This window comes from Pithys albifrons, chromosome 6, assembly GCF_047495875.1.
Source record: "Pithys albifrons albifrons isolate INPA30051 chromosome 6, PitAlb_v1, whole genome shotgun sequence".
Classification (NCBI taxonomy): Eukaryota; Metazoa; Chordata; class Aves; order Passeriformes; family Thamnophilidae; genus Pithys; species Pithys albifrons.
The window spans coordinates 28,782,738-28,809,942 of NC_092463.1; the positions used below are offsets into that span (position 1 = coordinate 28,782,738).

A 27,205-nucleotide genomic window follows, 5' to 3' on the forward strand; every position below is an offset into this window, starting at 1 on the left:
AATATGGTATTCTGTATGAAAATACCCTGTGAACCAGTAGCTTCAAGGAGCTGCTTCACCTTTTGGTCTCAGTGTAAGTTTCTTTTCTGTATCATTTAAAAGTTCCAGCATCAATTGAGGAAGACAGTTCTGCAACTGTAGCACTGCACAATAAATGAAAAGTGCATTAAAAAAGATTTATTCTTTTTTAAACAGAGTTTGCTAGAAATCAGGAGCCAACACTTGAAATTAAATTTTCAGAGATGTGATTAAGTCAATATCTTTTCACAAAAGCACTTACAATTTTTTAGTAGCAGAAGAGCTTCAATCTCATAAAAAACAAAGGGCGAAACCTATTTAAAGTCTAGAATCAGAGGGCCAGAGCCATCAGAAAAGTTCCAGTCCATTGTTGTCTCTGAGAACAATACTGTCAAATATCATTTCCGTTGCAGGAGAAGAGGTGAAATTTAGTGAGTGTGAAGTTCTGTACTGGGAAAATTAAATACTTGTAGGTTAATATGGAAGTGGATATTTGAACAATCAAACCCAGCAGGAATTTGGGGTTGACACTGTGTTAATTTCATGTGTTAGATACAAGGTTTCTAAGATGTGCATCCCAGACATATTAAACTCTAAGGCAACTTTTGTCTTGGTGTTTAAAAATATTCTTGAGGCAGATAGGTCTGACTGAAATTAAACTGTCAAATAATCTGTCAGTACTAGTTGGATGGGGGTGGACATGTATTCACCCACACTGAGATGCAAATACTTCCCTTGTGAATTATGACAGATATGTAATATTGCAGAGGAGCTCTACCCAACGGTTCAGGATATAAAAAGGGGAAGTATTTATTCAGTTGAACTTACAATTGGAATTTCAGATAATCATAAAGGAAAGTCACAGGAATGTGACCTACAGAAAGGAACATTAAACTGTAGGAACGTACCTTATATAGTTTTCTTCTTGTGAACTGAAAGTAATTTTTCTTCCTTTGCATCTTCCAAAAGAGTTGTAGATACAGACTTAGAAAGACACAAAAGGCTTTCTTCCTGTTTCAAGTCAGGATCAGCTGTATCTGCACCCTTCTCTGTCTAACCTGTTCTGAGAACATCTGCTGAGGGAGATACCACAAACTCCCTAAAAGGTCATTGCCAGTGTTTAAACTATCCTTTATTTTTAATATTGAACTTTAATTCCCTTTATATGTACTATTTACTGCCTATCTAAAGGCAGAACTGAAGGCTGTCAAAGTTTCCATAGGTCTGTCTTCTTTCCCCTAACCATTGGTAGCTCTTTAAATCTTGCCTTTTATAATACATTGTGCAATTTTTTTTTCTGTTGCTGTCATTGGACTGTCTTTGGACACACAGACCTAGACTGAGTGTTACATTAGAGGTCTTGTCAATGCCAGAATGAGTGTCGGGGTAATGTCAGATAGCTGATATATTAAATACCTCTTTTAATGTCCTGAGACTGAAAGAAAAAGATTCTCTGAGAAAAGTCCCAAGAAAGCTGTTAGCTTGCTCCAATTTAGCTTGACAGTTAGTGTTTTTGTAGAGTACGACATTATGGTAATTTAGTCTAATACATTTTTTTTATTAGAAAGCCATAATAGTTGTCTGAATTCATTCCTTACCAAATTGTGTGTCTCTTTTAGAAGCAAAAATTCAATAATGTGGAACTAGCATGACCCTATTGGTTTTTCAGTAAGATACTTAGATTTTTAGATACTCAAATTAAAAAGAAGTTGGGCCAGCAAAATAATTGTTCTGCAATCTAATTCTACATAGCCTCAGCTGTCAGAAATTGGAACTTGCAGTTTCTTTGTCTGCAAGGCAGATGAATCAATAGATAATCAGATTTCACTTTCTGGTACTGATGCTTATCAAAAATGATCAAATCACATCCTGGTCTGCCTTTGGAAATTAAACAGTTTAATCCCCTGCTGCCATGTAGAGGAGACCATGTCTTTCAGTTTCTTAATTATTCTGTTATTCTTCCCTGAATCCTTTTTCCGCTGGCCTAGTTTTTTGACTTTTAAATGCTTGGTGTGGGTGGACTTCCAGTTGTGGTTGCATCAGTGCCAGAAGCAGAGGTAGTGAATCCATATGCTTCTTTGATACTCCCCAGTTTATGGCAAAACCAATTCGTTAAGAGTACATATTTGTCTAATTACCCACTACATTAACTAAATTTCATTGTTGCTTTTGAGAATAGAGTCTTTGTTACATCAGAGCAGCTTGTATTCCATGTTTCCCCGTGTCTGACATAACATTTTGCAAAGTCTCAAACTGTGTTGCTGTTAAACTATACTTGGCAGTCTCCTCGTTACATTGCCGGGTTGTCTAGTGTTTTCAGAAGCCAAGGTAGTACTGTCCTTCATGTTTTCATTTGCTGTGTTATTTTGAGAAGTCCACAGCTGTGTGTCCCTTTATAAAGAGCAGCATACTACTTTTCCTCGTCTTGATTACTCCAGAACCCAACCATTGACTTTTCAGCTATTTCAATTTTGCTTTAAAGTTTTTAGGACTTGACAGCATAAGTGTGCAGCTTTGGTGAGGCCTCTTCTGTATCAACTGATGTTTGAATGCAAAGTGTTTAATCAATAATACCCAATACTACTTTTTCCCAGAAGGAGAAAATGACTGATAAATATTTGAGTGCTAGAATTATTAAAATTCTTTTTGTTCCCAAAGTATTAACAAAACTTTGAATGTGCTTAAAGTATGCTGACAGTGATACTTCCACATATCTTTGGGCTTTCCTTAGGGGTTTTTCTGCGACTCTCAAGTTTCTGTTTATATCTGTTGCGATCAAATTTGTTTTGAACATTGTATTTCAGTATGTATGAGACACACACTTTAAAGCTCCTTTTGCAACCTGACAATTCCTCTGTTTAATGAATTTATTTTTTGAAAGCAATTAAAAAAAATAATTATCCTTAAAGTTTATTCACATGCTTCTCTTTAAATTATTTTGATCATTTTGTGAAAGTGTTTCTAGGTTCACAGAAGGCTTAGACATATGTTAAATCTATGCTTCTGTGTTCTGACAGGTTTTCATGCAGTGAATACACGTAAATAAAGGAAGTACTGGATTCAGATGGCACCACAGCAGCTACAAGCACTTCTGTTAAGAAACAATGTTGCTGACAAAATGTTTGGGGAGGGGATATTTATTCTCTTAACTCTCCAATTTCTAAGTACCCCTAACAGAAACTTTGTGATCTGCTTGTGATCCAATTTGCCTTTCAGTGGTTTCCATTTCTTTACTGATCATTTCCTAGTCTTACAGATAGGATTGTGTTCGAAAAGTTGAACAGTCCACCTTTGAAACTTTAAAGTAGGAAGGCTTGGAACCCAAATGGCCTCTTACCAAGTGATTCACTGTCTAAAAATCTATGTATATCTAGTAGTATTATATAAAAGCTGCCGGTTTTTTGTCATGTTTTTTAAAGAAAATCATGCTCTTTCCCAATCTCTAAGCATGTGTTTGACAAGGAAAACTTTTGCTTGTTGTAGGCAATGAATCCCAAACTTCTATGTCATGACTTACTCAAAGCTAAATTTCCATAAAACAATAATTTAGACATTTTTTTCCTATTGTTCTGTACTAGATGTTCTAGACATCTTCCTCTTAGTATTTTTGCTTTCTAAGCCATGTTTGGAAGTGGAAATTAATGTGTATAACATGAATTAAATGTTGTTAAATTAATTAAAAGTTAGTAATCTGAAGCCCAATACAGACCTGGTTCTAGTGTGCTCTAAACTTGTGTCCCACATGAGTGCCCTCAGCCTTTTCTTGTGCTGTAATTCCCTCCAGATTATATTCCTTAGAGGATTAGAGCCCAATAATCCTGTTACTTTGTGTTGTCTCTTTATTCTTTATTCTTTATTATTAAGGATCCTAGTTATTATAAATGGAAGTAAAATTGACAGCTGACCTCTTAATACTCTACTTAAAATGTGGGGGAATTCTGCTCTTTCAGGAGGAAACCACGTACTTGGGAATACTTTATTTAAAACAGTAGTCCTGATCAAAGCTGTTTTGTTTTCTATTTCAGTGCAAAAAACCCCAAAAAGTCTTTACGCAGTTATATAGACTGGCATCTATCTTGAAGGAAATGAAGTTGATTTTGAAAGTAGAGCAGAGGTATAAAGAAGTGAGAGTGATCTGTAGATCTCTTAACTTTACTAGATCTGTCTAAATCTCTGACCTCATACACACAAACTTTGGCTGCATGTAAGTAGTTTATATGTTACGTAGTCTACTGAGTGATGCACTCAACTGGTGACTGAGTGTCCTGAATTGATGTCATGCCTGGTCCAAGATAGCTCAAACACATCTAATGGTAGGCTCTCACAGAAATAGGGGCTTAGGCTCTGTTCAGTGTTTCTTTGCTTTTTAAAAAATAACGTATGAAACTGGCTGTAGAATTGGTTTCTTTTCATCTTTCTGAAATTAGGAATCTGTTTTCCCAGATGTATATAGCACAGAACTAGAAAAACTACAGCTTCAGAAACAGTCAGTGCTTGTGAGCAAGGGACTCTCAGTCACTATCTTTAGAATTTTTTTTTGACTAAAGAAATTAGAAAAGAGACTTGATTGTGTTAGTGCTTCATCATCTTTTTTCTGCTTCTTTGCTGAAGGGCATGAAAGTTTCTGCTCCATTTCTCAACCTTCTTGGTGAGAAATGCAATCTGTTTGTGAAGTATCTACGTGAATGGGTGCCTGCCAACAATCTGACACTTGTCTTCTTCTAAACGTTTCACAGGAGGCTCCGTAATTCTGCACAGGGGGTTGACAGTGTTGGGCTGCACAAGAGAACATGTACAGGAACTGTGTAACCCTTTCTGCTGAGGGTCTCCCTGTTGTCTAAGAGAAATGTGGCATTAGTGGATTATTAGGACTGTGCTCCCAAACTCTTAGCATGAAACAACCAAGAAGACAGAAACTGTTAGTGGTCTCCCTCTGTGCCTCTGCCTGTGAAAATTTTCAGGGAAGTTGTGTAGCATATGCAGATGTGGTCGATGTGATAATGTTTTTGCCACCAACAGGATGAAAGACCAGTTTATTTTTTGAGTCTCATTTTTGTGTTTTAATTATTACTTTTTAAAATGTTTCTACTGAATTAACCTCTTAATCTACCTGCTGCAACAGTCAGCTACGCAAGTGTGCTTTGATTTGCATGGCACATTAACTTTTAGAATTTTTATGTGACAAAATTATTTGAATATTTTCTTAATTTCTGAGATATTGAACTTATTCTTTCTTTACATCTTCTTGATGCTGCATCATCTTCATTGCATTGGAAGCTGTAATAGACTGGTAGCACAAATAAAGTTACACTAATTATAGTAATGTTCACTTTGTTTGAGAGAGAAGTGTTATTATTTAAGATTTTTCTTGTTTAATTGCATTGAGCAGTGGTGGATTGACCCCAGCCAGCAGCCACTTGACAGACTCAGTTCAGGAGCAGTGAGAGAAGACTCAGGACTGCTTGTCCTGAACTGGGAGTTTTTAAAGTCTGCATTAAAGTAGCGTGAGTAATGTGGTGTATACTCAGTATTTTTGGCAGCAAGCAATTTGAGCGACAGAAGATAAGTGGACATACAGTGGCAGGAAACATATGTAGCAAGAGAACCCATTTGTTTAAAGATGCCACGCAAAGGAAGCAACTCCTGTCCTGAATAGCCACAGGGAGCAATCTATATTGAAAAAGCCTGACAAAAAGGTTCAGGCTGTCTCCAAAATAGCCATGTTCCTATGTTTCACTGTGGCCATGTTTTGTTTTTTTTTTTTTCATGGATAGTTCATGGATAGTTTTTCATGGATAGTTTTTTTTTTTTTTCATGAAGGAGCTCAGCTGTATTTTTCCTCTGTGGATCTTCAGTGTCCAAGTCAGTGTGTGTGTGCAGCGTACTTTGTTCCTGGTCTCAGAGAGATGAAGGAATCTTATTTCTGCAGCAGGTTACTGCTGCAAACAAAATCAGCAAAATATCTTTATGAACATATTTGTTATCTAAAACATAGTTTACATCATAAGTCAATAAGAAGTTTGTTCCTTTCTGATGGCCCACTTGGAAACAGCTTACTAACTTTTATTCTACAGGCCGCAAGTGCTTTATAGAATATGTAATTAATCAAGAATTGTAGTAAAAAAGTAAAAAGAATAATGAATACTGTAAATAATGACACTGCCCCCAGTAAAGTAATAAGAAGCTTAACTGATGTTAGGAATGTATCAAATGATAATGTTTCTCTGAAGTTATATCTAATAACATATCTGTAAAATGAGCCAAAGTGAGAATACAGGCTCAAGCACTGGCCCACAATCACATAAACCTTTCAGTTATTTAGCTGCATTCTACCTGATACATTTTGAACTGTGCGACATCACATTCATTCAGATGATGTCCAGGCAGTTTGGGTTTTGCAATGTGTTGAAAATAGACTGTTGAAAATAAGCAGTGGGAATGTTGTCTACTCTGCTTCTGAGGAAAGAGGTGTTATGGGTTTAGCCAGATGGGCCTAAACTTAGGTTTTAAAGTTCAGCTAGGCCTAGGATTGTCAGCTGATTTAAGCTGGGCTGAGCTAGCTAACAGCTGACTTCTTCCAGCCAATAATATTGTATTCCATACCATACTACATCATCTCAAAGGGTTTAAAATCCAGTGTGTGGGAGTGGCTTAGTTCTGCCATGGCCGAGGTACAAGCCGGACGTGATCCAGCTTTTGTCTTGGAGCAAGCCTTGCTCCTGCCCCTGCTTCCTCTGCTTGCATTTTGTTTGTATTCAGGGAAGTAGAAACATTTTTGTTGTTACTCTTTCTGTTTCTTGCTATGTGTCTCTTAGAGTACTTACAGATCTAGTGTAATAGGCTTTGTATTAAATGGGGAGTGGGAAGTTATTCCTTGTTGTTATACATAACTTGTGTAAGTGTGTGCTATATTGTAGTTTTCTCTTATTTTTCTCTTTTCTGTATAAATACATGTAGTTAGTTTCAGCATAAACCTAGTTCTGAGGGGTTTTTTCCTCTCCCTCTTCTTTTCCCCTTAGCTGGTTGGGGGGAGGAGGAACCCTTTCCACCCTGTCCTGGACAGTTGGCGTTTTGCCAGCTCAACCCAGGCCAAGAGGTCAGCTGTGTGGCAGTAAGCCATTTCTGTGCCACTCAGCTGTGGATCTAGAGAATGGTTCCTGGCTGGGATAGTGGGTATATTCTTAGTAACTTGTCCGTTTCACTTAGCAGGTAGATTGGAAGCAAACTTTCTAATAGTTCTTTAGGAATGCAAAGGCAAAAAGAAAACAAACACCTATACTGCTCTTCCATTCACCACCTTAACCCTTGTAAGTCTGGGTCCTTGCTGCTATTCTGAAGGCTCACGAGACAATCAGTCTTTCCTATACCCCTGTTATAAGTGTATTTCCTTGCTCTGGTCATCTCTCTTCGTAGCCTTTCAAGATTTCTTCCACTGCTTCTTTACCTTTACCTCCAATGCAAGATACTTGTTCATTTATCCTTTGCCTGACTTTATGTGTGACAAATGGGCTTGACCTGTCTATCTTGGGTAGTATTCAACATAGGCAGCATCGAGTTGATCAGTGCTACTCCTTATATTTTCTGACGCTTTTCTTTCCTGTATAACTGAAGACTGACTTCTGGGGGAAAATTAAGTAAAAAAGAAGGAAACAGTAGTCTACTGCCTATCCTTGCTGATTGTCTGCCTGGCAAGTGCAAATGCACTTAAAGGAAAGGTCTAGAGTGAGTTAAATTTCTAAGATGTCTTAAGCACAGCATCCTGGATTGAGGTGGAGATACCACAGCTGCTGGAGCAAGCTCCACCTCCTGTTCTTACTCAGATGTTGCTACATATATTCTGGATAGCCATACTGTAAACTTCTATTTAAACGCCAGCGTTCATGTTAGTTTTTAGTAACTGTAGTGGTGTATATACAAAGAAAGTCTTTGAATACTAGCTGGTGTTTCTTACAACAAAACCTAAAAAAGCCTCTTGAGTTTTGCAAGTGAGTTAATAGTGACTGCCCCAGCTAGGTGAAAATTAAAACAGTGTTCTTGGTCAAAAACTGGCTTTTCAGTGTCTTGATTTTTCTGTGTTCTGACCTTTGCAAAGAAAGGAAATTCCAACTTCTAAAAATAAAATGCTTTATTATTTTAACAATATAAAAGAAGAATATTTCAGTTTGTTTAATAGGATTGTTTTAAAAATTTGTACATTTATATCTTTATATTAAAACAGTTGCATCAATGTAGACCTTTTTATTCATGCACATAATAGGGTGAGTTCAACAATCTTGTTTAGGTTAGGTCAAGGTTACTTGTGTTTTAGCAAGTTAAGTCAAAACATTCAGTGTGACTCAACTTCTCCATAGGCTGTGGGAAGACATTGTCTTTGTGTGTGCTGGATCACTATCTTTGTGCTGTGAAAGACTTCCAGGTTTTGTCAAAGTTCTTGTTGCTGTTGCTATTATGGTAATCACTAAAGGTCTTCTTTAAGTGGAAGGCTTGTAAAAATCTTAACTAATTTAGGAGAAAAAAAAGTCATTACTGAAAAGATGTCGCGCGGTTTAGTGTTAAGGAAAAGATCAACAGGGACTGAAAAAATCAAAAAGACAACTCTCATTGCTTCCTAGAATAAAGCAACAGAAACTAACTCTTACAGGACATATGCAAAATTATAGTAACATAAAAAGACAGAAACAGGAAGAGGACTTTTTTTTCACCCTTAGCACTGAGAATCTATCTACCTGTATGTTACAAAAACATTCCAATTTTAAATCTTGAAGTACTTTTACAAAATTATCACAAGACATCACTATAAGGTTATGTTAGTAATTGCACTGAAACCATCACCAAAATTTAGAGTGTGTGTTTTCCAGTTCTTCTAGATGAGGTTCTTGATGTGAAAGAAATTTACTTCTCGTCTGTTTTTCATTTGACATACCTATTATGCCAATTTTCCAAGTACGTAAGTATTAAACCAAACTGGTGAGTATTGTCTCACTATAGACCATCTTATCTTTCCATTAAGTTAATTTCTATATGAAATTTTGGTTTACCACAGCAAAGAAGGAGGATGAATAGGTTCTCCATTCAGATAACTGTGTATATGGATCGTTATTATTAGATAATTTTTGAAAGCTTCACAATTCAATTTGGGAATATGTTAGCATTTAGGTCATCTAAAGTTCTGTAATAATAAAATCATTTGGTTTTAACAGTAAGTTGATAGAGTTGTAAATATAACTAAACTTGTCTATTGTCTGTTAGCTTTGATCATTGTTTTGAGAACAGCCATTAATAAGACAGTATGGATGCAGATAGTTCAGCTTCTGTTTGCATGTGGAGGGGCATATGCTGTTGAAATTATTGACTGATGCGATGGATTAAACAAATTCTTGAATACTTATAATTAGAGGTTCTACTTATTGCAATTTGAGTCTGCAGGGTTTATTTGTAGTATCAATTGAAGGCTTTTTAAATGAAAATCCAGAATTTGCATAATCATTTGGCTTCTGTACAGTTATTGGTGAAATATTTTGGTGGATTTCCTTGAGATGTTCACAGTTGCTTTGGGTAAAAATACTGCAGTGACTGCGTCTGCTTGACAAAAAGTTAGTGCTGAGGCTCCTGTTGCCTGTGTTTTGTGGACTATCAACTGCCATAATGCCTACAAGCTAGGCAATAACAAATTTTTAGTTGAGTTCCTGATCAGCAGTCTTTTTCATCTGAAAAAGTGATTTTAAATTTTTTTTTAAAGTCTTACAGGTAGATAATGGTGATGTAATATTTTTAGGAAATGAAAGAAGCACGCAAATTATATGTGCTTATTATGGGTGACTTCAAATGGTGGTAATGTTTCCTCTTTCTACTGTAAAAGCTGCTACAATATCGTGTAAGACATGTTCTAAATGATTGTTTAGACAGCAGTTTTTTTAAGGCTCAATGTTTGGAATGAAAATCTCTTATGCTTTTACCAAATAATGCACTTTTATTATGGTTGTATTACACTACATGTAGGGGAAAAACTGTTGGTGTAATATAAGACAAACATCGAGAAGGCAAGAGTGGGAATGCTTAAAACTGGCATTTAGGTCTTTGTTGTTGAAATTCTTAGGAAAAAAATTTAGGGTAATCCTCTTGGCATGCATTTTACTTGTTTTGGAGATGTAATGGATTAAAGTAGTACTAAAGGAGTATTCACAGTCTGTGAATGATCACTGCATATGCATCCAGTAACTTTTTACAGTTTAAAAGCTAACAAGTTTAAATCACTACTATTCAGTAATAAATTTGTAATACATTTGTAATCAGTATGAGCAACAGTAATATACACTGTCTTCTTAATTTTTCATTTTAAAATGGGCAGGTAAAAAAATAACTTGCAGCTTGATCCAAAAATATCTTTGTGCTAAAACTCCAAACAGTCCCCCTCTGCCATTCCTGAAAGCTGATTTTTAACTGGAGGTGATCTCTAAATTACAAGTTTTCCTCATCAAGCTGTCTGAAATCAATTTGACTCTATTGTGACATAATTACTTGTCTATATGAATGCTATTTTACACTAAGGACTGAAACTTTACCCTGCAATCTTACGTGTGTCTGTTTTATAAATAGTCACACTGATCAGTACTAGTCAAATCTTAAGTGCACCTTTACAGGACGCAGATCTTCCTTGAAGTTTTAAACCTGGTAAATAGTCAGTTTATTTGCTGCCAGACTTTCATTTCTTCATGAGAGAAATAAGGGTTTTTTAAAATGTAATTGTCAATAGGATGAAATACAGCATATTATATTTCCATTTCTGCAAAAGAGCATGTTACAGATTAGGCAATGGTTTACTTTGAGAGTAGTAGTTATTTCTAAGTGGTATTACTTTTGCAGGTGTTTTCTGGCAGTGTCCTCTAATATTCCTTGCGTATGTTACAGGCTGCTTGCCAGTAATACAGAATGGGGGAACAATACTGAACCTCCACTTCAAGTCTGTTGCACTGATATAAACATTGTAATGAATGGCATCTTTGTAGTGAGACTGGACAACATTAACTGATCTTATAGAAAACATAATACTTACCCATTAAATAAATCAACTTTGATTTTGTAAATTAATAAACAAAACTTGTGGATATATAATACAGAGTACTCTGTATGATAATGAAAGTTTTATTGAGAACAGTCATGCCAAGTTTAGGACTTTTTTTTACCTAATAGCGGTGTGGATAGGCACATGCAAGATTTTACATTGCTTGTGAACAGAGAGACTTGTGTGTAATAAATAAGTAAATAAATAAGGTTAGGAATACGCATTTAGCCGTACTTCTGATCACAGCTCTCCATAATAAATTTTTCAGCGTCATGATGATTAGGTCTATGAAGTTACCTACTTAATTTTTCTATCCCAACACGGAAAGATCAGCTATCTGGTTCCTGACATTTATATAATACATTCTTTTGTAAACCTCTTCAGTAACAGAGATTCTCTTATTCTTACCCTTACAAAACTTTCCTTGTCTCTAGTTCAATTCTCTGTATTGTATCTCTTCTGGTGTTTTAGGTTTCCTAATCCATAATGTTCCATCCAGAGGAGAAACAGATGATTCTCTTCCTATTGCAACCAGTCTTTTATGTATTTAAAGGCTGTAATTGATTATGTCTGGTCCCCAGGCAGGGACTGCACGTGTCTAGGCTAAAAACCCTTCATTTTTAGGGAGGATTTATCTAATATGATGCCTCTTCCTAATGGTTTTACACATCTCTTGTAAATTGGCCTTAAGTAGGAAAATTGAAAGTACAAGTTTGGAAAACAGAAATAGGGCCTTAAAGGGGTTCCATTGCCCATACAATAGTCTCTTCAATAGTAATTGCATTCCTTCTTGTTTGTACTTTCTTATGATATTTTTTCCTAGGTGGTTTCCTTAAAAGGTTATCTTAGCTTTTCCAGAACTCCAGTATCTGTAGCGAACGGAATTTTCAACTTATGCTCAGATGCACTGAACCTTTCATTCTTAGACCAATTGTGTTATCCAGTATTTCTTCTCTCTGCACTGGGAAGTATCTAATAAATAATAACATTAAGCCTGGGGATAGACTTGTGTTAATACAGAAATTCTGCTAAATTGTAAAGCTGGAACCCAGAATTTTTGGTAAGTGGTCACGTTAGAGAGCTGATAATTTTATTTCAAAAAGGGTGGGTCACAGGAGCACATTGAAATACACAAGTAATCTGTGGTGGTTTAACAAGTCATTATGCTGTAAAGCTCATTTATCCTGTTTCACTTGTACCTTAGATGGAAGCACACTGAAAGCCATGTAAGTAATGCATTTTACTTCACACTTGGAGTAGGCAAACAAGGTGTTTATGAACAGTGATGTCTTAATGGCCACTGATGACTTGTTAAGCACCAAGAAATAGATCCTGTTTATGAACTCTATATAAATAATTTTACGTTCCCAATTTTTAGAGAAATATTACATTTCCTCATTATGGCAATTACAATGACTATTTAACTCTGCTAATTCCACTGTAAGCAGCTATTATATTGCAACAAGGGCTTTTATTAATATTGGGGAATTTAGCTCCCAAACTACCATTGTTTCCTTTTTTGTCCCATGTTTAGCAAAACAGAATGCTATTTACAGTTTGGTAGGACCAAGTGTTGTGGCTGCTTTTTGTTTACTTTTCTCTGTGCAAATCAACATTATTGTTGTTAGGAATGAGTTTTAGCTGAGTGAATTTTTGTCGTTGCAACAGTTGGTCCTTATACAGTGTTTGAAGAATTGCACCATGAAAGGGCTTTCTTGACATAAGAGTAGTTTATCTGGGGAAAACTAAATCAAACAAAGAAGGTAATTCTTGTATATAATTTATCAAAAAGTGTTGTGAATGAATTTAGTTTTTTCTACAGAATATAATAAATGATGCCTCAAGATACACATATTTGTACACATGTAATACATGCAATATCACAAATACGTTTTTTAGGTAGAAAAAGTGGATCTAATTTGAAAGAGCAAATGGAATAGTAATATAAAGAGAGCAATCAATTTCAGTCACAGTGAATTTAGAGGGAAGTACCTGTGGTATCTCTGAAATGCAGAGAAATCAGGGAACTCTTGCAGTGTTTGAAAAGGATCAGTAAGTAGTGCCCATTTTGAAGGATGGTATTTCACTACCTCTGTAAAAAAAAATTCTTACAAATGCCATCCAGTTTGTGTACTGTAGCAAGGTAGGAATTTGTTTAATTAAAATTACGATTCTACCATAATTTCTTGTTGCTTTCTTGTGAATGTTCTAAATTTAAAATGTTTACGGGAAGAGTCAATCTGCTGCTGCCAGCAGAAGCGCTGCAGTCAGGGAAGAAGTGTTTGTTCAGCCATGGATCCCAGTGACACAGGCCTGTGAGTGGCTCCAGCAGGCTCAGCACTGCTAGGTGAGACCTTGAATGACTCTGTTAGACACTCCGATGTCAGTGCTTGTGTCATCTGCTATTACCTAGGCTACATTAGCACCTGTATGCATGAAGAGTGTAATTGCAATGCAGATTACATCTAACTTCGAAAGCTTTGATTCGCTTCCACTTGTGCTTGATGTAAAGCAAATTTCTTTGAAAGGTAAAGTAACTATTTCACATGTAAGCCATGAATTTAGTTTGTTCTTGACCTAGAGGAATTCTTCTGACTATACATCAAATAATTTATTATTTAACACAATTTAGAAACTGCTACATTGTCAGTTAAGGTTCTTAGGCCTTATTTGGCTTATTACAGTTTGAATTTACTGCATCTAAAGTATGGGATACTTGAAATACTTCATCTTCATATTTGGAACTGGGAGAAAATGCACTGTTCCTCAAAAATTACTGATGTAGCTATAGTTAGGAGTTTATTTCCATTATACTGAAACTTGAAGTCTCTTTTGTCCTTTTTAGTTAAGATGATAAAGGATATAATTTATTTAGCATTAAAACGTAGCTCTAGATAAAGAAAATCATCCAAATATGGCAGCATTATTTACATCACTAGTTATGTAGTGACAGAATGTGACTTTTGGTTGGCTAACAACTCCATTAGAAGTGGAGTCTATATGCCAATTTTATTTTAAATAAACAAAAATTTAATATCCATCTTGGTTACTTTATTCCACCTGGTGTTGCTTCTGTAAGATTTTAATGTGATAGTGCTTGTCTTTTACAGAACATTGGTTACTTCACAGGAGAATGTGAAAATAGAAACAGCTTTGCCACGCTGTCCTGGTTTTGGCCAGGACAGAGTTAATTTTCCTGTCATTGCCCTGAGAGGGTCAGAGCCTTGGAACCCTGTGGGTGTGTCTGGGTTGTTTATTATGTACCACCCACATCATTGCTGAGGGGGGTGTGGCTTCCCATGGAAGAAAAGGGCAACTTTGAAAATGACTGTGGAACCCCTGCCATTTTGTTCCTTGTTTTCTGCGGGAGCAAAGCAGCGAGCAGAGTGGTGTGGATGGTGCGGCAGGGACGGTCCAGCCGGGAGAAGTTTGTCAGTCATTGGTTTGTGTTGTCTGGAACTCGGGGATAAAAAATGCTGGTGGTGACATCCACCATTTTCTCCTTTGTCTCAGGAAGCCATGTGGTACTGACCACGATAACATTGTGGCAGTTGGACTTCTATAAGTATTTTTTCCATGTAATCATCCTCTTTTATACACTGTTGCTATTAGTATTGTTGCCATTACTGTTTGTTTTCTAGTTTTCTAGTAAATTATAGTCTCAATACATAATCTCTGCCTTGTTGTCCCTTTTCTCACTGTAGGGAGTGGATGGAGGGAAGGGAAGCAGCTGCTTGGAGCTTAATTTTCAGCTGGTTTTAAAACACAGTACCCCCTTAACAAGAAAATAACTTACAGAAAATTTTTAGAGGGCAGCAGACCACATACTTAGAGACCAAGTTTTTCATCCACATAGAGGTGGTAATCTTCAGTGAGAACTATTTTGGAAATACGAGTTAAACATGACGTCCTAAACCATTTTAAATTTTATGGACCTGGTAAAGTACATTTAATTGTTACTGTGACATGATAATGAATGGTTAACTGAGATTACTAGGAATGTTTTACAAATACACATCTCTTTTATATACGTGATTGTAATGCCTGTGCAGCAGTGTGTGTGTTGGCGCCAGACTCCTCAAAGTTTAGCAGTAGATTGCCAACTCCCTCAGTTCATAATTGGAGGGTGATAAAGGTGCTCAAGGACACAGTCTCTCATATCATGTGTTAAGTGATCTGTTGAGGATTTTTAACATGGTACGCAGTGCATGTGAACCGAATTTGTACATCTTTAAACATATATGCTATAGCAGACTTTTCAGATATTCTATGGGTAATTCTTATGTTTTTGAGACCAGAAATTGTTTCTGTTCAGTATAAAACCTGTATGAGTAACTAAATCCACCAGCTGGGGTTTTTTTCAGACAGTTATCTGCCCAACCAAGAATCATTGGTATGTTGATATTTATGGTATAGCCTGCAAAAAGAAATCAGACAAAATTTCAGACGTGTAGATATATTTCATTCAAACCAGAGATCTGACCATTTTTTTCATCTCTTTTCAGTGCATGCTTCAAAACTTAAAAAAAGTGCATAACTTTCTTTGGTATTTGGATAGGTTCCAAAGCTTCCAGTAATCAGTAATGAATGTATTGTTTTAAAGTACTTTTTGATGGGTTCCTTCTATTCTGTACTCTGGAAATAATACCATTGCAAAGTGCAACCTCAAAACATGCCAGTTTATGTCTTGAGCTGTGCTTATCATTGTGTTTCTTTCACTACATGTTGATAAAACTCGGAGTAGAGCATTGATGTAAAATTGAATAGAATCTTTTGTAACAGAAGAGAGTTTCTTGGTTGTGTTTTCAGAACAAAATCTTAATTCTTTAGGCTGAGAGCACTAAAAAATTCACTAATTTTTGTTTGGCAGAAAAAAAACCAAACAAAAAACAAACCCACAACAAAAACCCGCAGTTAACTAGATAAAAATCTGCAGTTTATAACCTTGGAGTTTTCAAAATTCGTTTTTAGTTTAGGCACTATTTAATTTCAAAGCTCCAACTTCTCTGCCTTTAAATAAATTATTATGATTAAATTTGGAAGCATTGTTTCATGTGCCTGGTAATTTCAGTCTCAAGAATAGGTATTTCATAGCGAGTTATCATTTAGGCATTGCATCTTAGGCAGAGCTGAAATGCATTTCTTTTGGTCTCAAGGCATCTTTTTAGCAGTTGTCTGGAGAAAGATCATAGAATCATGGAATAATATAATATAGACCAGAAGGATGCCCCATAGGACATCTAGTCCAAATGCCTGCTCCCGAAGGGTCTAATTTAATCATATTACAAAGGAACTTGTGTTTGAAAGTTATCAGCAGTGGCTATGGATACACTTCTGTCTCATTTCCTAGTGAATACAGCCTTGCTCACAGGGAGAGAAAGGCAAATGAGCTTACTTGCCTAGGGGAAAAAAGTTTCAGAATAGAGTGAAAAATATTTTCATACATGAAAAAATATATATCCTATTTGGCACTAGTCTGAGAAGTGGTCCAGTCTGCCTTCAAAATTTCATTTACAGTAATTGTGGTTCGCAGTTACGTATTAAACAGCATAGTAAATTCTGATGGGTTTGTATTTGCAGTTTCCTGAATGTGGCTTCTATGGAATGTACGACAAAATCCTGCTCTTCCGCCATGACCCTACCTCTGAAAACATTCTCCAGCTGGTGAAATCTGCAGCAGATATCCAAGAAGGAGACCTAGTTGAAGTTGTCTTATCAGGTAACTGAAAAAGAATGAAAAGTAATGTCATACTTTTTCAATTGAAAATACCTACAGAAGTTCTCTCTTAGTTAGATTTTGAGCCATCGTAAGTATGTTATATATGAATGGCTATCCAAAACGAGTGCTGGATGCTTCACGTACACAACCAGTGATTGTGTGAAAGGTGTGGAAGTTGAAAAGGTGGAACAAAAGAGAGTAACTATTTAGGACCTAGGAAACAAAAAATTCAGAGCAAACAAGTTCATACAAAGCCCCAATACAGAAGCTGTAGTCTGATGGTGACTATCAGGTGCAGGGGGATTAGAGAAGAGATGAAGTATGAGTGAATCACAAGGTAAAAGACCAAATTTTGGAGGCAGTGAAATGGCAAATTGATTTAAGAAGCATGTTTGGCCAGCACAGTAGCCATAAAAAGTGGGTTGCTATAATTGAAGAAGGAAATAAGCACAAATTATATGACTGGAATGTAGAGGAAGTCTGGGCATGTTGTTAGGTGTCAATAGGACTTGTCAAAAGCTTGGATGTAAGAAGATACGAAATACGTGACTAAAAATGATGCAGAGTTTACAAGGACATGCAGCAGTAGAGTGAATGCTGGAACTGTGAAGCTGTAGAGCTGTTACTTGACAAATAAAACTTGGAAGATGGCTGAAGGTCTGTATTTTTGCAGTTGGAACATGCAGTTAGAGCATCTGGAAAGATGCTTAAAAATACAGAGATGCATATCCTTATGAAAGTAGGAATTGAAACTGTAGAAGAATATAGGATTAGTGAAGAGAAAGGCCAATTCCTAATAGATGATGAGAAGAGTGGAAGAAGTAAGAGTTAGGTCACATAATCTAAGCTAACTGAGCTTTTAAATATAGTTTGCTTGTGTAGGACCCTATTCTATACTCTTTTATTAGAACAGGAAAAAGTACAATAAGGAATAATGCAAGTCATTCCCTTAAGTTATTTTTCATCTTTTCCATATCACGAAACAATTTTTCCCTTTTGAAAAGATACTAGTTATCTCCATTTGTTATTTCCCACAGAGAGTAATCACTTCAGATCAGTAATTGGGATCCAGTGAAAAAAAATTAGCAAAGACATTAGTGCTTTATTTGGTATATTGTTTATTTCTTTTTAAATTAAGACCACATATCTTTTAATTTGTCAGAATTAGGCAAGCAGCTGTGTAAGAGCAAAGGACAGCAAATGAAACTTGTAATATGTCATGGCTTAACTGATGACACTATTGCAAATCAAAACCTTCAGTCAGATGTCTCCAATTATACAAGACATTAAACATATTTCCTCTGTAAAGACTTAAGAGCATCAATGTCCTCCCACAGATGAGCCTTAACTAAACACAGCAATTCATTTTCACAGACAAGTCCTGTGTCATGTAGGGAAGGAAAGTATTCCCAGTTCTGCAACACTGAAGAAGAGAAAGAGCTGTATAAGCAGTTTACTGTGTGAGGAATTATTCAAGCTAATGCAGGCTGGTTTTTATTGAAAAATATTTAGGCATAGTTTCAAATGACTATGAATTTCGTCAATAGTGTGTATCAAATGAGCTATAAATGGTTATCTCTCCTTTTTAATTAAAAGAAAAAGTCTGTCTAAATACAGGGCCGTAAGAAATCTTTTTCAGGATGTTTAATAATATACATTGAAAAATTATTTTGAAGGGAGAAAACCTGAAAACCTGAGGGATTGGCCTTGAGCACTACAGTGTATGTTATTGAGCACTTCAGCAGTGGGAAGGACAAATGAAATGCAGTATATGTCCAGATGCCTATATTGAACTGGTTGAAGTGTTTTGTTTCTAGCCTTCATTATAAATCTCTAAACACAATATACATTATAAAGTTCTGTAAATGCAAGGTATGTTATGGCAGTTGTTCTTCAATGGCATATCTGAAAGAGACAGTAGAATATAGTGTTACTGCTACCACTTTGCTGTGGAGATCTCCTTCTGCTTTGGGTCAGCATCCCCTGTGGCACTGATATCTGATGTCAAAAGCTGCACTGATTGACTGCATTCATTTTTTATTGCACAGGTCGATACTGGTCAGAGTAGAGAAAGCTGAACTGTCAGTCTAGTACAACAGGGTTATACAATCAGTTCATGTCCTATTAGTTTGTGTTTTCTAATTGTCATTGTAGTTTACTTAATAACAAGATTTTTTTTTAATAAAGGCTGGATAGCTTATGGTTGGTTTATTTTTCTTATTCCATTTATGTTCTTGGAAGTTTAAGGATTAAAAAATACGATCATCTGTTTTAGAGCATATGTTACAGGTTCTTGAAAGAGTTGAAAATTATCTACAAAAACTTAAAATTGAGAGGGGTTGCTTACTGTAACTGAAGCAATTTAGACTATTTTAGAGAAGAAAATATTGCAGATGTCATGCAATATAACTGATACAATTTGTGTTAGAGATTTCTGGTGAAGCACAAAAATATTTACTCAACTCAGAATGCGGCACCTGGTATGCTTTTGTATTCTAATGAATCTTATTTACTTGCATTTTGCATTGGTGCAGTATGCGGTAGGATTTTAATGGAGTGCAAGAATCTCATAACTTGCTGAACAAATGTGTGTCTGTTGGCTGACTGGTCCAGAGGAGAGAAGCACAGGGTGTTGAAGTCAGCCAGATGAATTGTGGTTCCGTGCCAATGTAGATTCTGGCATTTTGGAAGTGAAAAGTTGGGCATTACTGTAAAAGTGGAAGTAAAAGGTTATGTTGAGTTACAGATTTGGTCAGCTGCACATTAAAAGAGGAAAGAGGAGCTTTTGTTATGAACATTAGTAGCCCTCATAAATACAGTTTTATTTTAACTTCCTATATTGTTTTCTTCCTTTTATTTTTTGTGGGATTTTTAAATGTGTGTTTGAACACTTTGTTTCCGTTTACTACATGGGTTTCTTGATAATGTTGGTATAATAATATGGGGACTCTTGAGAAATATATTAAAACCACAAATTTGTATATTCAATGCATTTGGTTTCTTAGGCTGCACTCTTGGGCATTCATTGAACAGTATTGCTAATACCCTTGTCAGTAGCATATAGCTCTCCATGTTTCTGTTTTCGTAGCTGTGCATTCTCTGTTTCATTTTTTCTTTAAAATGTTGTAAAGTTCATCTTGTCTTCACATGCGGAAAAGAGGAAAATCCACTACTACTGCTATGGAAATCTCTAATATGTTTATTGAATCCAACGTCTACTTAGTTCTGTTACATTTCAGACTGAAAAGGATACAAATTTTTACAGAAAGGATTTTATCAAGGTATATTTGTAGGAGGGGTTTCTTTTGTTTAGAATACTGTCAAAAATGAGTAGGCAGCCCAAAATCAAAAAGCAAGGTACAGAAGTTGCAGTCAGTTGCAATCAAAGATGGCTGTAAATGAGTAGTCAGTCATTCATAAACACTGAAGGGAAGAGAAACCAGAAGTTGCATCTGTTTAGGTATCTCTAAAATGTAGTCTTACTGTTTGCTCAAGAAAAAGAAGCAGATCTATGTAAAGTAACTTGAAGCTGAAAAACATTCTTCAGGGTTGCTGTGATCAAGTACTATTTGCTGAACGCTTCAGCTGGACCACTTAAAAGTTAACTTTCATGTTGCACTCATGAAATGATGCAAACGTGAATTTGCAAAATAGCATCATGTAAAATCTCCATAGATTTGAACAGAATGAAATATTTTTGCTATGATAAACTCTCTTCTTTAAGTGAACTCTTAGGTTTTTGGAGGTCTTCAGTGTTGTTTTGACTAGCTTTTAAAAATAACTTATTTCAACTGCAATTTGTTTATGCCAATCATTAATATTAATGATAGAGAGGTACATTGTTACATGAGATCTGGATTGTAGGTAACAGAATCACAGAGTATGCCGAGTTGGAAGGGACCTGCAAGGACCATGGAGTCCAGCTCCTGGCCCTGCCCAGCACCATTACAAAGACTCAGACCATGTGCCTGAGAGTATCATCCAAACACCTTTTGAACTCTGACAGGTTTGGTGCTGTGACCACTTCCCTGGGAAGCCTGTTCCAGTGCCCAGCCACTCCCTGAGTGAAGTTAACCCTTTCTAAAAGGAAAGATGAGTTGAAGTTAATATTTTTAGCTGTCTATATGGAATCTCCACCACTTCATCTGTGTATCTGTGACCTTTTTCAGGTTAGCTGTATTTGCCATTTTTCCCTTAAATAGAGGCACAGACTGTACAGGATAAAATGGCAGATGAGAGTTGCTGTGGCTCTGTACATAAATATTCTCTTTTTGAGTTCTATTTTTTGAGGACTTCAAGGGAACAATTAATTTAGGTGCCTTTAGACTTACGTTCTTGTCAGCACAGTTTATGTCCTATTCTCTAACTTATCATGAAGTTTACTAAATACTGCTGTGTAAATTTGCTAAGCCTATTCATGATATAGAGAGTAAAACCCAGTTGTATATTTACAGTTTTAATATGAGTTTGCTTGTAAAAATTCTATCTTGTTTTTACTGGGGCAAAGTTACATTGGGATGTAAGAGGTTTTCATCTACTGCTGGAAGGCAGACCATGAAATGTTAGCCTGTGATGTGAATTAATGGAATGTACTTCATCTGCTTGCTGTAAGCAGTTGTGCTCAACTTGACAGGATTCCTCAAGCAAGAAAGTCAAATAGCAGCTATTTTATGTTCTCTTGCTGAGCTGATGAGGGCAGGAATTGATCCACTGCTTTTGTTAAGAAGCTGTTTCTGTTTTAATATCACATGGATGATACAGCACCTGGTTGTTAATGTGTACATTTTATTTGGATTCAGTACAGCTTAAACAGTCTATGATAAAATATATTGAACTGAGTAAAAGCTGTGGGTATCTATACAATGACAGTAAATGCGATATATCAAGAATTGGATTGGAATGTTAGTTCAACTACCAGCTCCTTGAGATGAAGCACTGTGATGTTATATCTTTGAATATAATTTTATAGTACTTACATAGATAGTCACAGTTTTTGATTTTGCTTCGTTGTGATTTAAGAGCATTGTTCTTCTTTTGGTGCTTTCATGGCTACGTTAACATGCTCTTTTTCTGGTGTCTTGAGAAATGCCAGTATCTTTTCTCTATTCTTTCTAAGATGGTGTCTTTAACAGTTATTCTTCCTCTATGTCCTTTTATTTGTTTCTATCTGTCATCTCTTGTTTCTGTAGAGGTAAAACTTGTTAGTGATTAGGCTAAAGTGGATTGATTTTCTATCCTTCACTGTTCACTAGTCTACATTGTTCTTGGATCATGAATTTCAGATAGATGGCTTTGTGTTTGAAGTTCTTAGGACTAAAAGATTATTTCCTTCTTTGTTTATGTTTGCCTCACTGCCTTTTCTTCTAAGTGTGATAATATTTGTAACCCTCTGGATACAGAAGGTTTATATTTTTTCTGCATTAGGAGAATCTTTCTGAGCTCCCTCTCCCGTCTTGCCCTCCTATGCTTTTCTTTCTGCTGCAAGAGAGAGAGTAGGTAAAAATAGGATGAAAAAATAGATATCATATTAGCATAATTTCCTTATATTCTCTGACTGCATTGTTGACAGTACACACTGACTAAAATTATATGTGGCAGACAGATGTTAGTAGGGAAACAGCTAATGTGTCAACTTTGCTCCTAGTGCTCTTGCAGAATACAGGCCATGTTACTTGTTCTTCCTTGGGCCTTTCTATGTGTTTTTAATATTTAATAATTATTTCAGCAGCAGCAAATCCGAAGTAATTGCAAGAATTTGTGAATGTGGATTACAAGAAAGCAATTTTTCCAAATGCTTGTAAAGAAACTGTGATTTTATGAAAGAAGAGAATAGATGCTCAAATGGATAAATAACTATTTATGACTTGGGAAACAAAGGGTAGAAATGCATGCTATTTTCACAGTGGAAGCAGGTTACCAGCAAGGTTCTTAGGTCTGTGCTGTTAAATTCATTCATGAATGATCTGGAAAGCATGACTAATAAAGTGTCAATGTCAGCAATAGCAACAAAACAAAAAATGGCTTATAATTAGGTACATTAATTGCAGTTAATGTTTTAAAAAAATGTCTATCAGTTTCTAAAGTAGACCAAATTAATTTGTGATGTTAATTTTACATTATATGTATGTTAAAGCCTGCTTTTGCTATGGTATTCCAAATAGCTACGTTAATAGATCCCGAGACCGGTTGAGACTAGAAACATATTTTTCTGTGGACAGTTCTGGAAATGTTTTTCCTAAGAGTATCTGTTCTTTGCAGAGAAGGAACTGAGTCCAGGGCACAGGTCTTTATTGGTACTCTCCTCTAGTTAGTTAAAAACCTCTTCTTGATTTTTATGCAGATTTTTGCGTTTTTGTTCTTTAGCAGACAAGGAACAAGTGACGATGTTTGGATCTTTTAGGAATTACTTTGAGCTCAACCATTAAAAACAAGGGTTGTGTTTTTTGTTGGTTCCTTCTTTCCTACTTTCTGTTGCAAATCAGGAATGTATTTCAGTTGAAAGGCAGAGAATATTTCTCATAAGTGGCTACATACCTGCTTCGTTCATACTCGTATCTGTGAAGAGTAAGCACAGACTTAAATAACCTGTTTTAAATGACAGTCTGAATGAGATTGAATGTTTACATATGTGATTAATGTTTAACAGTATTTGACAGAGACTGTGTTTCATTAGACTGTCTGATACATGTTTAATGTATTTCATTTAAGTTTATTTTTAAAAGTGTTGTAGTATTGGTTGTCTCTGTATTATAAAAAGTTCTTAAAACTTTGTGGCAGTTTATAGTTTGCACTAGTGCCTTTAATTAGCCCCTCTAACTTTTGCAGCTGTTAAACTAGTTGCAGGCTCTTGTCACTTTGAAGGGATTTGGTACCTCAGGAAATACACAACCATTGTCCAGGCTGCTCTGCAAGGTTTTTTTCTTCATTGATGTTTGGGTATATTATTACATGTTTTCTTTTTAAGCTCTATTACAAATGTTTTACTTGAGTGACCAGTGCACTGATACTGACATAGGCTGCTGAATCAAATACAAAATGATCAGCAGAAATGGCCTATTTTGGATATATTTTCCTTTATTTGTAAAAAAATCCTTGCAGAATTTCTTTACTGGATGTGTTTGGTTTATTTTATGTATGTATACCTTCAGGTGTAGAGAGTTGAGCCTGTAAAAGAATATTTTGAAAAATTTCTGGCATTATATTGAACTCTGGAAATTTTGATAAATATTTGATATACTATTATCTTCCTGTGTTGTATTGGAAAGATGTTCTCAGAGACACTATTGGTGCAGTGGGCAAACTTTTTATCTCCAAAACATACTACAGCGAACAATACCAAATTCAAGGTTCATCATTGTAGTGACCAAAAAGTTTTGCTTTGTTCTGTGATGAAGTAGACTATAAATGAACAATATTAGTTATGTTTCTAATTCTATTAATTTTTGAATGATTTTGCTGTTACAGCTTCTGCTACATTTGAAGACTTTCAGATCCGGCCCCATGCTCTGTTTGTTCATTCGTATCGAGCGCCAGCCTTTTGTGACCATTGTGGCGAGATGCTGTGGGGGCTGGTGCGTCAGGGACTTAAATGTGAAGGTAAGCTGCAGCAAGATGTAATTTTTCAGTCTCAGGAAGGGACTTGGGCATACCATTTCTACATGTTGTCTCTAATGGTGCTTTTAAATTGGTTAGAGACAGTAAGACCTATCAAAATAATTAATTGATTAAAGACCTGATCCTTTTGACTGCTGTGAGGCCTCCTAGGTGTGGTTCTGTAACCTGAAGTGCAAAAAAATTGCTCTATATGGATTTTTAAGAAAAGGCTGTCTGTCCCTTATGAGTCTGAGCCTGTGTCTCGTTCTGTCACATTAATTCAGATTATTTGACTGAATTTACTGTTGGTCCATATGAGGTTGTAATAGCTATGTTTTCTCATTTTGCCACAGCTATTTGACTTCTGATAGACTGTATCCAATAGAATATACCATTTGCAGTGAAAGACTTCTTCACCTCCCAGTTGCTGATCAGAGAAATTTCCTGCACTTGGAGACTATAGATTTTGAGAAATCAAAGAAAAAACACTGGTTGTAGATGTAACTCTTTGGAGCTGATAACATTATCTCTCTAAAGATTTGTTAGAATATAGGAGCAGAGTAGAGGAAAAGAGTTTAATCAAAAATAAAGGTAGTATTTTTGAATTCTTACTGGTTTTGAAAAAATACAAAATTATTTGCCTTTTTTCCCCTAATAAGCCATAATCCTATGGTTTTAAATTTCTCTTTTCAGGATGTGGCCTAAACTACCATAAGAGATGTGCATTTAAAATCCCTAACAACTGCAGTGGTGTACGGAAAAGACGACTGTCAAACGTCTCCCTAACAGGACTCAGCACTGTTCGTACAGTTTCTGCAGAACCCTCACCCAGCATGCCGGATGAAGTCCTTCTGGTATGGGATTCCCTAGCTGTGTAGAGGTCATGGGAGGAGCTGATAAGAAACAGTGACATTCAGTGCTATAGAGTTTAGTTTTACCTGTTACAGACAACAGAGGAGGGTGGTATGTAAATTATAAAGTGAGAAAAGGCATCTTGACATAAAGGGGGAGGTCATTAGATTAAGGTATGTGGGTTTAAGGTATGTGCCACTTCTGATACTCCCAAGAGTCTCCTCCTCTGTCAAAGAAATATGTTATTTTTAAGGTCTAAAACTACTACCTCTGCTAATATGAGTAGTTGCATCTTGGAAAATGTCTTCACTGGAACTAGAAGTTGAATTTCTTCTGTATCGGGCCATTATATCCCTTGATTTATTATATCAGAAAGATTTGCCTCATTCAAACACTGTGACCCAGACTGCAAAGTATCAAACTGAGTATCAGTCACAGTCAAGGCTATAATTAATTAGTTGGAGCCTGTGTATTTAGCATTTTTGAGTGTTCAGAAGGAAGTAGGAAGAATCTCCATTAGATCCTTGAAGAGGTCTTTGTGGTGAATGTGTGTGTATATATATATATGTGTGTGTAGATGTATGTACAGATGTACAGTATACACATAGGTACGTATGGTATACTTCTATATGCATTAGTATATTAGTTTTCCATAATGAAAATGTTGACTGCAGTAAATGACAATGATACGTATTTCTTATCTTTGGCACGTTTGTTCTTTGTAACACTAAAGATTATAATATACTTGAATAGTTAAGATTTTACACAGTGTGTAAAGGAATCCACTTTTAAGTGAAAGTTTTGAAAACCTTAAGATTTAAAAGAGAGGAAAGAATTTATAAGTACACACAACAATTATCATGTTTTCCTCTCAATTAGAATATTAAACTTATTAAACTTGACATACTGAAAGGACACTATTGCAAATTATGTAGACCTGGTGTGAGATGCAGTACCATCTATGAACCATAATTATGTACTTATGCTACTGATTATCATTAGTCTAAAGCTACTTGGAAATTAAGGTTAACATTATGAATCTGTATCTTTAATTTAAAAGCTGCATAAATGAGTAAGGTACTCAAGTTCTGCAAACTACTACAACAACAAATGTTTACAGATTAATCATAATTCTCATCAGGTTGTTTAAGAAATTCCTTAGGAGAAGACAGAAAATTTTGAGGTAGGCTAGTCTTAATTTTGATTTTTTTTTAAGAAATTTTGCTTAAAATGTTATATGAGTGAGCATCCTCCTATATGGTCTAGAAATGTTCACTGCACTGAACAGTTACAATGTAGCAAAAGTAATTTCAATTTGAAAATATTTTTAATTCTGTGACAGTGGTGTTTGGTGATACATTCTTATATGAAGTACTTGTTTGGCAAAGCTATGTATTGCAAAATGGTTGGAAACATTAAAATTGCCTGTGAAGATTTTAGTAAGTTTTCTATTCTTCAGGCTGTACTTCTCTAAGGGCTTCTCATCATTGGTGTACATGTGTTAATGATTCTGCACATCACACATGCACAAACACATGTGCAGGCACAAAGAAAATACATTTACAGTAGGTATAGGAATGGGCATTAGCCTAGAGCAATCAAATAGCTTTCTAATTTCTCTTTTATTTAGTGAAATCATGGTATTGTTTATCAGATTTTTAGAAATGCTCTCACATATGGCTTCTATATGTCTTTTGTTCTGGGTTGGTTGTTTTTTTCCAGTGAATGTATTTCAGTGCCCTCCCCCACCCCCTCTGCTTTTTTTACATGTGCATAAGCTTTGTCAGTTCTCCTGTATGAGATTTGTCCTTTGGACTCCATTCTTCTGCAGTTCTGAGATAAGTTTTATGACAGTTTGTACAGTGGTGCCAATCCAAGCTTGCGCTTTGGAATGTGTTTCCTTCTTCTACAGTCTGTATGAATATACCAAAAAAAAAATCATTCTCATTCACAAGATTGTA

The 27,205-nt window shown here is 35.8% G+C and overlaps 1 protein-coding gene across 4 annotated transcripts in view; it reads left to right on the forward strand.

The window, feature by feature from the left end:
• PRKD1 (protein kinase D1) overlaps positions 1 to 27,205 on the forward strand; it is a 118,007-nt gene that overhangs the window by 47,462 nt on the left and 43,340 nt on the right. For all 4 annotated transcript variants that reach the window (XM_071558006.1, XM_071558008.1, XM_071558007.1 and 1 more), the window contains exons 2-4: positions 16,661 to 16,799; positions 24,264 to 24,395; positions 25,086 to 25,246. In XM_071558006.1, coding sequence (XP_071414107.1) covers positions 16,661 to 16,799; positions 24,264 to 24,395; positions 25,086 to 25,246 — 432 coding nt within the window. The remainder of the gene's footprint in view (positions 1 to 16,660; positions 16,800 to 24,263; positions 24,396 to 25,085; positions 25,247 to 27,205) is intronic.